We start from the raw sequence: 11,137 nt of genomic DNA on the forward strand, positions 1-11,137 counted from the left end.
AATAATAATAATAAATGCATGCTTTGAACGACATGTATTAATGTCATTGTATTAATAATGACAGGACTTTTCCGGTGATAAGCTTTGAATGATTCAATGAGAGAATGTCATACTACAAACACAGTCCAACAAAATAACAAAGCAAACTAGAGAGCAGAAATCATTTGGTTTGGAGGTGGGCTCTTTTGACTTGAGTTTTACTCAACCACCCAGAACACCCTAGCAAATGCATAACAGAGCATTGTTTTACTTTACTGTTAATTTTTATATTTAGTTTGCTTTGCATATATTTACTCGTATATTTAGCACTTGTTTCCTCCGCTCAGTGTCCAGTCTTGATTTAACTTGAATGTATAAAGGAATTAGATCAATTTAGCTCAAAGTGGGAAAACCTGGATTCCCACTTTAAGGTAAACTGACCTGATTCTTGGTCCTGGAGGGCCGGTGTCCTGCAAAGTTTAGCTCCAACTTGCCTCAACACACCTGCCGGGAAGTTTCTAGTATGCTTAGTAAGAGCTTGATTAGCTGGTTCAGGTGTGTCTAATTGGTGTTGGAGCTAAACTCTGCAGGACACCGGCCCTCCAGGACCGATTTTGGGCACCCCTGCCTTACACATTCAAGTTAAATCAAGACTGGACACTGAACGGAGGAAACAAGTGCTAAATATACAAGAGATAATGATAACTAAATGAGAAACAGAACCTAATAAGTAACCAAGAGAACAGATAAAACATGCTAGAAACCAGGGCAACCAAGAAAATGATTGTATAGTTTTTTAGTACATTACATTGGATACTTGTATAGTTGATGAAGCATTTAATATTTCTCATTACAAAAACATGGAATTTTTTGTGATTATAATGTTTTAAAAGTAACAATTGTAAGATCAATGCACCTAATTCATGGAAAGCGCCTGTGACATAATTAAATTGTTTTTAAAAAATAATCCAAATTTGCATAGCAATTGTAGCAAATGTCCTTTGCCTTCATATTTCTGTCTTTGACTTATTTCCTTTCATTTTAGACCTGTTGGAAGAGAATGTGGAGAGTGAAGAACTGAATGAAGTGGAGGAGAAACATCATGATGTCACAACTGAAGACAAATCTGAGTCTCTCACAAAATAAAAGTACATTTGGGAAAACAGGTTTCAGTGGTGTGTTAAGAGGAGTAATTTTATATTCCATATCTCGGATAGTGCATCTACATCACAGAGATGTCTTCATTTACATCTGCAAGATGTATTTTTTAGAGCGTTTGCTCATCTACATGACATCTCTAAGACATTTCCCATGTTGTCAAATAGACGTTGATTTAGAATGTATGTGAAAATGGACACCTTAAAGATGTTTATCAGATGTTTGATTAGATGTTCCAGATCAAGCAATCTTTAAAAGACGTCTTGCAGATGTCCAGATGTGTGGTCTGGTTGCTGATAGGATTGTTGAGCACACAGCTGTAGGTGTTTTTATCCTGATATTCCACCTCCAGAGGTAGAGAGAGACTGATGCTGAGATCAGACACACTGATGCTGGACAATAAACTGTTTCCTTTGTACCAGGAGAGAGTCACATGACTCACATTCACCACTGAACACAGGAAGATCCTCGATGATCTTTCAGCCGATAAAGCACATTGTGAAGTATCACTACAGGAATGGGCACATGAGCTGCAAACGCAATAAAGAGGAAACATAAAACTAGAAAAAAAAATTATATTATTTACAAAACCTAGATTTATCTCACCATAAACAGTGACAGCAAATCGCTTGGTTGACTTCTTATTCCTGATAATGATGCTCAGTTGATAAACGCCAGTGTGTTCATTAGTGATGTTTGTGACGGTGAGATCTCCCCAACCCTGCAGAGACGTCAAATATTTATTACTCACCAATCAGAGGAATAAAACATAAAAAGTACAAAACGAGCGCGTGAATCATTTTCTTCAACAGTTTGAGATAGATCACAATGCCTTTAACAGATTTCATGAAACACATCGCGTCTTGAATATGCATGGGTCCATTATCTTAGCTATGTCTAGATAACTTGTGGTTTAGAGCCAAGAAGAAAAAGTCCTCAGACAATCAGAAAACAACAACAACAAAAAAACTCTTTCAGTCTGCGCACCTCCGTGAAGTGCGCCGCGAGATGATGTAGCCTACATGAACGCGCAACTACCAAAATACTGATGTTGTGGCTCAGTTTCGCATCCGGGTTTTAATTCCTTAGCTCTTAATAACACCACAAGACAGTAACCTCTGTTTATCACTTGTTTCCATGGATATGACATGGGTATTTCAATATAGTGACTAATTTTACCACAGTCTTTCGACGGTATACTCGCATAGAAGCTGTTATTTTTCTTTCCAGAATGAAGCACTTTGGTTCGTTTTACTGCCGTGTTAAGATATAGCCTACGTTGTAAGACATTTTCACAGTTAATTCTTGGGCTTTCTCTGGGCGAATGGCGAGGGATTTTTGGCCTGCCGAATATCTTGGTCCAAAGCGGGCCAACTCAGGCTTGAGCTGTGGTTATGAACAAAGGAGGAGTTTCTCCGTCTGGAGAGGGTCAGCGCTGCTGATTAGGGCTGCACGATTAATCTAATGCGATTCTCATGAGCATTTTGTCAGTAAAGTCGGTTCTGTAATCAGCAGTAAATCTCCATGGCACACCCGATTTATTCAGCAACCGCATTTCCTGGATTTCTTCTGCGGGCATATTTGGAGTTTCCGCGCAAGAGCGTCCTCAGGCCTTTGGATGAAGATTTACTACTGATCACAGAGCTTCACTGACAAGATGCGCATGACAATCGTAACATTTGCCTAATCGCGATTTCATTTCAATTTATCGTGCAGCCCTACTGCTGATCATTTCATAGCTACCAGCTACATCAGCATTAGACATTTAAAATCCTTTTAACTGAAAATTTACTTTCAGAGAGCAGAAAGTGGTTGAAATAACATAAAATTCAATTTGATCTGATGTGGATTCTGACTACTGTATAAGGCAGAATTATATTATTTATATGCGATGCAAAAGGCTAGCATTACCATGGTAAACATTAAATACAAGACACTGCATCAAATCATATATCATATTTATTTGGTCACATATTTTATCTGTCAATGAGTCTCTGCGCTCAAAGCTCCAGATTGTAGAATTTTGTGGGAAAATTATAGAAATTATCATTCTGTCTAAGGACATGTGATATAAACAACTGAAAATTTACCAGATTTTTTTTTTATGTGCATGTTTTTGAGCAACGCCGACGTCCTACGTCATCCGCCCGGAGCTGCTTCTGTGTACAACAGTGAGTGCAAGCTAGATTAAATTGATAAATTGATTTTACAGCACCGTTAACGAAAAATCAAAAATAAACATCTCTTTGTTCTGTATCTTCATGCTTCACTCTGAAGAGTTCTGGATCACTTTTGATATCACTGTAATCTTCAATATAGGCTACTCTATCTTTATCGATTTATGTTCTTCCAGATGGTCTGAACTCATGTCTTGCACTTGTAAATAGTGATAAAAAAAAAACACGATTCGTGATTCTTCAAAAACTTTGCAAAACTGTTATTTAGAAACTGCTGTTCAGATTGCGCCTCTTCTTTTCTTTCCTTTTATGGTGTTTTTGCTGGTCTTGGAAACCAGTGTAAAAGGTGCATTTGTGCCACCTACTGGTCGGGAGTGCGGAGCGCACATAGTTTAATTAGGGGATAAAGAAATGAAAGGGGAGAAAAAACGAAATACTTCTATATTCTTTCTGTTATCTTTTTAAAATATGTAAACATTTCCTCATATACTCTTGATTGCCTTTATCCGTTTTGCTAAACCTTAGAATGATATAATTCTCAGACCAAATTGTTGAGAGCTGAAGTTTTCCTCTTTCATATGCAATACATTTTAGAATGCTTTACTTTTTCTGGGTGTCCTGTACTAAACAAAAATAATGAAGTGCTTTCCAAATATCTTACTTTGATAGAGATATTTTAAAGAGATTTTATGAGGCAATCTCTGCTGCTTATAGATTGATGTCATAAACATGGTATACTTTAATTTTGCTTTCAAAACTTTTTGAAGTTGCTGAGATAAAAGCGCTAAATGCCTTAACAGGAAAGTTCACCAAAAATAAAAATTCTGTCTTCATTTATTTACCCTCATATCGTTTCAAACCTGTATTTTCTTTTGTCTGTGGAACATAAAACATATATTTTGAAGAATGTTGGAAACCAATCAGAGTCACTGAGACATTTTTCATTATCTTCTCGTGTTTCCACAGAAGAAAGTCATACATGTTTGGAATGACATTAATATTTTTTGGGGGGGAACTGTCCCTTTCAATATACATACAATGAGAACATGTCTTTATATTAGCCAGCCAGACCACTGTAAGGACCACCCACTGGTCCAACGACAGAATCCAATGGCATGGGGTGAAAGATTCTGCAAGTGTCTTGTCTGCTGCTTCTGTAAAAATCACTTAATTTATTAATTTAGTCTTCAAATTTAAAATCTGACTCCACTGGTAATTTATTCTAAATCCATATTTTAGAATAAAATATATTTACATTTATAGTGGATCACAAGATTAGTTGTGCATTATTATTTGATCTTTCTGGGAAACGCTTACTTTCAATTACTAATTCGTCAGGGACACAATGCCACAGAGTCACACGCCGGCCTATTTATGTGAACCTCACGGGCACAAATGTTTCATCACAGTGTCACGACGTAAGCTGTCCCAATTCAGGATGCACCCTCCGAAGACTGCATTCCAAAGCCGATTGCGTCACCATGGCATAGATTACTTTTGTTTGTGAAGGGAATAAATGCATCTATGTTCACGCGAATCATTCATTATCCAGCTTCACTTACAGCAGAAGGGAGTATAAGGTTTTTTTTTTTTTGAGTCTTTGCAATCGCTGTTCCTAATAACGTGCTAGTTAGCAAGTTCCCTTTCGAACGCTCACTTCACGTTGTGTATGGGGAAAACTCCTGTTTTACTCCGTACTGAAGCCTGATTTGTTCACGTTTGTGTAGCTGCACAAACCAATGGTGCTTTAGCCTGCCAGAAAGGACAGAACTGATGTGTATATAAGTTGGCTCGCAGTGCCATTTCTTCAGATCATGCTCCTTCCGCAACGAGGATCATCTCTTCGCTGACTCTATCAAGAAGCCGAAGGAGGAAGAAGCTCAGCCTTCAGCTCGCAGCTAAAGCACCATTGGTTTGTGCAGCTACACAAACGTGAACAAATCAGGCTTCAGTACAGAGTCAAACAGGAGTTTCCGAAGTGTAAACTTTGCTTGCAAAAAGGAGCCATGGAGATATTCCTCTACTAAACAGCAAGTCGGGCTTTTACAGCCACTACTTCCTCGTTCCCAAATGGTTTCCCCATAAGTGTGTTAAATGCAACGCTCATTCCCTCATCTCAAGGAACCAAGGTTACGTTAGTAACCGGAGCATTTCATGGCTAAATGAGGCTAAAGTAAACAGTCTCTCAGAGCACTGGTCCTCACCCCACAGAAGAGAGGGGCAGGGTCAGCAGAGCTCATTAGCATTTAAAGCAACACGCAAAAACAGATTTATTTTTGCTGAGCTGGTTTTGACAAAGTAAAAAGGGCGTATTACACACTACCATTGAGAAATTCACCAAAGTATGTTAGACTTCATTAAGACCCTAAAGAATCATACCAACTTGTGGAAAATGGGCATCCAATGACCCCTTTAAGACCAACACAAATTTAATACTGAATAAAAGGGGAAGGGCGAAGAATATGGTAACGTTAAGGAAAAAAAAAAAAATAAAATAAAACTGGAGTCTTTGGAGACATACCGACTCGCTAAATACTGAACATTTGTCAAAACTATTAAACCAAGATTTACACAAATCCTACACTTCTCTTGCATTAGTGTTAACCTGTGTTCTTGGTTTCATTTCTGGTAGCTTTATACTTCAGTTCAAGGATTTCCCACTACTTTTGCTGCCAAGCTCCTGGAGAAAGCACTTATAAAAAATATCCACACAACAAGTTTTGCTAAACTGATATTTATTTGGTGAATGTAGAAGACCTCAAATATGGTACGCAAAAAAACCTTTCCCAATGGTTAAACTGGCATGGTTCGCTGCATGCATGCACGCACGCACAGGTGGTTGGGCAACACTTCGGTCAGGCAGGACATCAATCATCATGGGAAGAGTTATCAGCACACATTTGGTCTGAGACATGGATCAGGCCTCACTGCATGGAAACAGATAGTCAGACTTGGTCTGTCCAGTTAACAGCACAAAACACTCAAAGCATGAACCACAAGTTTTACTTTCACAGCGAGTTGTAGTGCGTGTGTTGGGGAACCAAGCATCAATATAACAAATACCTTTAAATGGAGGTGTACATTCACGTCCACATTTAGTGCTGCAGCACTTCTCATTGTTCGGACAGTCAACGTCATTGTCACACAACTCTTCACACAATCCTTCTCCAAAGAATCTCCTTGGACACACTCCTGGCTTTTCTGTTATACAAACACAACAGGAAAACCAGATCACTGACTGATTTAATCTGGTAATGGGGGGGGACCTGACCAATGCATTAATATAACATACCTTTAGACAGAGCCATACACTGATGTCCACATCCATTGCTGCAGCATTTCTCATCATTCGGACAGTTACCGTCATGAGAACACAATTCAGCACACACTCCTATGCCAAGGTTTTTGCTTGGACACACTCCTGGCTTTTCTTGTATACAAGCACAACAGGGAAACCAGATCACTGAATGATTCAATCTCTGTAATAGGGAGGGAAAAAAAAAGCTGACCCGCACACCAATATTACAAATACCTCTATATGGAGGCATACACTGTTGTCCACATCCTTTGCTGCAGCATTTCTCATCTTTTGGACAGTCACTGTCATGAGAACAACTCTCAACACACTCACCTAAAAGCGCTACTTCAGGATTTTTTGGACACACTCCTGGCTTTTCTGGTTCTGCGAAATAAAAAAAATAAAAAAAACCACACACCATACACTGAAAGCAAGCTGACCAGGGCTGGATTGGTAATCGGGTCTATATCGACTATATTGTCGGACCTGACATTTTCTTCTTATCCAAAACAACTAGATGTGATATGAGTGCGATGCATACATACACTACCAGTCAAAAGTTTTTGAACAGTAATATTTATGTTTTTTTAAAGAAGTCGCTTCTCACCAAGCCTGCATTTATTTGACCCAAAATACAGCAAAAGCAGTAATATCAAAATGTTTTTACTAAAAATAACAGCTTTCTATTTAAATATATATAAAAAAAAAAATATATACATAATTTATTTCTGTGATCAAAGCTAAATTTTCAGCATCATTACTCCAGTCTTCAGTGTCACAGGATCCTTCAGAAATCATTCGGATATGCCAATTTGCTGTTCAAGAAACACTACCACTACCACCAATTTAAAACAGAAATTACAGAATTATTTATTAAAATTAAATTTAGCAAGGAGGCTTTAAATTGATTGAAAGTGATGATAAAGACATTCATAATGTTACAAAAGACTTCCATTTCAGAAATGCTTTTCTTCTGAACTTTCTATTCATCAAAGAAACCTGAAATTCTACTCTGCTGTTTTCAACATACATATATACACATATATGGTGGGACGCCTAGACCAAAAAAAAAAAAAATGCCTGGGCCGACTTTAATCCCAGTCCAGCCCTTAAGCTGACCCACACTAATATTACAAATACCTTTATATGGAGGCATACACTGTTGTCCACATCCTTTGCTGCAGCATTTCTCATCTTTTGGACAGTCACGGATAGACGGAGTGATAAAGTACTTCGCTCCGCCTATATAAATATCGCTTCACTCCAACTGGTTCCTCGTCGGCTTCTCCCATGTTTTCACAGCAGATTTATCAAGAACAGGCGTGCTCTGCGGTGAGTAAGAGCAAAGAGCAAGGCAGGAGGAGGAGAACAGAGTAGTTGAATCGGTAAAGTGCTTGATAGGGACTCACAACGAAGGCAGGCATCCAACCTATCCTAATGTGTGTGCACGCCATGTGTAGAATACGGACACTTTAAAACGCAAATTCACCCCCCCACACTTTTTTTGGCCAAGTCAAGTGTGTTCATAGAGGTTTCCATGGGCCAATGTGAATAAATCTAGATTTAAAATAAAATAAAAAATAAAATAAAAGACTATATTGTTGGACCTGACCTTTTATTCTTATCCAAAACAACTAGATGTGATAGGAGTGTGATGCATACATACACTACCTCTCAAAAGTTTTTGAACAGTAAGTAATATTCATGTTTTTTTTTTTAAAGTCGCTGCTTCTCACCAAGCCTGCATTTATTTGATCCAAAATACAGCAAAAGCAGTAATAGTGAAACGTTCTTACTATTTAAAATAACTGCTTTATTTAAATATATGAATTTTTTATTTATTTCTGTGATCAAAGCTACATTTTCAGCATCATTACTCCAGTCTTCAGTGTCACAGGATCTACTACTACTACTACTACTACTACTACTACTACTACTACTACTACTACTACTGTCATGAGAACACATCTCAGCACACACTCCTGACACTGCTACTTCAAGGTCCTTTCTAGGACACACTCCTGGCTTTGTTGGTTCTGCTGACATACAAAACACAGAGAGAAAATAAATAAATAATAATAATTCAGTCATAGGTTTTAAGTCAATCTCCTTCAAAATTTCAAGTCAACTTCAAAATTTCAAGTCAACGTGTTGCTTGTGGTTTCGTCACAATTACATGAAACTAGCAAATTGAGAGAATTTTTTTTTTTTTTTTTTCCCAGCATTTCTTTGGAAAACCTCTAACATTCACCATTAATTGAAACCCACTGAAAGCAGGGAGTAAACATACAGCCACACAATCATATCGAAAGCATGCATGTCTTCTAGAGCAATCTTTATTAGAAACATCCTTGATAGGAAGGCACAACCATCAGCTTCGCCAGACACCGACCAGCCACTAATGAAGCAGATTCAACAGGATCATTAGGGGAGACCACAGAGTGCTGAAATCACTTTCTCAGAACTTGCAAGCCAGTGGTTGTGTAACACATGTATCAAACTGAAGTATAACAGACAAATTTGTCTGTATAACCAAAGTGGTTTAAAAATCCACCATTTATCCCTAAACGATTTCAAAGGCAAGGAGGGACACTACAACATAGAACCTACCTCACTACTGGTGGTGTAGTGCATAGTAATGCCAACATAAAACACAGCAGTCCATTTTAATACAATCTATACGAATAAATACTTATAATATACCATGACCACCACAGTTACACTTCAAGCATTTTAATACTTCATTAAAGGCTTACAAGTCATGATTAGCCCCCGATGCTAAATTGCATGTAAAGAACAAAACATTTGGAAAATGATTTAAAAAAACAAAACAAAAAAAAAACCAAGGAGTTCAGGAGTGATGGTATACGTACCTGGTAACAACCCTGCAGCCAAATGAATAGATCCATTTACTGTAAAAGCAAATACGTACATAATTTTGTAGCTATAGTACAACATTAATGTAAATCTTATTGTGTTTTCCTTGTTTAATTAAAGAAATATAAACAGATAACAGCAATCTTAATGACTCAAACTACACCAACACAAAGTTTAACTTTCACTGGACGTCTGGTAGGCTAGTGTATTTTTATATGTTTTGATGCGTCTAAAGCCCTTTTTTATAAGTTCTTATTTATATATATATTTCTTCACACTATGTAATGAAGTTAAAAGATCTCACCTGTGGCTGCTCCTTCAGCTCTTGTGCTCAAACATACAGAGACACAAAATAAAGCAGCAATCAACGAGCAGCACACTCGAGATGTCATCCTCTCGACCTGCGACCTCCCAATACACTCTGCTGAAAAATGCACTGATTTAGTGAGTCAGGAGGCTTTTAAGACACTTTTTGAAAATGCGTTTTTAAAAATCCAAGGAGACCTGGCGCAACTCCAACTCTGATGAAACTCACCTGCCTGTTGCTGCCTAATATTGAAGACCCTGATTAGGTTGTCCAGGTGTGTTTGATTAGGGATGGAGACAATTGAGACACGACAAAACACAGCCACTTGTCGCCACCCAGCAAGCAATTTTCAGTTTAAAAGACATCTAATAGCTGTCCAAACACAGACGTCTAGGCTAAAACAAGGCTAAATTTGGGCTGTCAGTGAAAATTTAATAAGAAAGGAAAGGTCGTGACGTGTGGCCAAGTATGGTGTCCCATATTTGGAATTCGTGCTCTGCATTTAACTCATTCAAGTGCACACACACACACACAGCAGTGAGTAGTGAACAAACACACACACACAATGCTGCAGCGCCCGGGGAGCAGTTAGGGGTTCGGTGCCTTACTCAAGGGTCTCACCTCAGTCGTGGTATTGAAGGTGGAGAGAGTGCTGGATATTCACTCTCCCCACCTACAATCCCTGCCAGACCTGAGACTCCAACCACAACCTTCAGGTTACAAGTCCAACTCTCTATCCATTAGGTCATGACTGCCCCATAATAGATGTCTAACCATAGCCCAAGAATAGACTAGTCATCAAATAGACAGCTAATGAATGCCTACATATATACATATAATAGACAACAAAATGGCAATCCATCCAAACAAATTACATATACAGCTTTTATTAAGAAAAATAAAATTTTAACAAGTTAAGACAATACAAAATGATAAAAATACAAAATAATTAATGATAAAATATTATAAATACAATACACAAATATAAATATTATGATAAAAATATCTGGAATTTTTAACAACTTAAAGGGGTCATATGATGCTATTTTAAAGATCATTATTTGGTGTAACAGAATATGTTGACATGCTTTAATGTTCAAAAAACACATAAATGTAAAGACCGTAAATAATGTCCTTAGTTTTACCATCAGTTCAAACCCGAAAGCGGAGCAGAGTCGTGTGACAGACACAATGATGATGCTCGTATGTATTTGCAGTACACAAGCCGTGATTAAGAAAGCTGACTCCACTGTAATGTGTCCCTGTCTCTCTCACGCACACACACACACACACACACACACACACACACACACACACACACTCGACGCGATACTCTACACC

The 11,137-nt window shown here is 38.0% G+C and overlaps 1 protein-coding gene across 1 annotated transcript; it reads right to left on the minus strand.

Annotated features, from left to right (window-relative positions):
- Nucleotides 1-6,031: 6,031 nt before the first annotated feature.
- Nucleotides 6,032-10,019, minus strand: LOC107701963 (whey acidic protein-like). Its single transcript, XM_016504134.1, has 7 exons — nt 9,994-10,019; nt 9,794-9,910; nt 9,486-9,524; nt 6,847-6,990; nt 6,607-6,744; nt 6,378-6,515; nt 6,032-6,241 (listed from the first exon to the last, which is right to left on the minus strand). The coding sequence occupies exons 2-7, from the start codon at nt 9,879-9,881 to the stop codon at nt 6,204-6,206; spliced, it is 585 nt and encodes a 194-aa protein (XP_016359620.1). The 5' UTR covers nt 9,882-9,910; nt 9,994-10,019; the 3' UTR covers nt 6,032-6,203.
- Nucleotides 10,020-11,137: the final 1,118 nt, after the last annotated feature.

Source organism: Sinocyclocheilus anshuiensis, unplaced genomic scaffold (genome assembly GCF_001515605.1).
Source record: "Sinocyclocheilus anshuiensis isolate Anshui unplaced genomic scaffold, SAMN03320099.WGS_v1.1 scaffold578, whole genome shotgun sequence".
NCBI lineage: Eukaryota > Metazoa > Chordata > Actinopteri > Cypriniformes > Cyprinidae > Sinocyclocheilus > Sinocyclocheilus anshuiensis.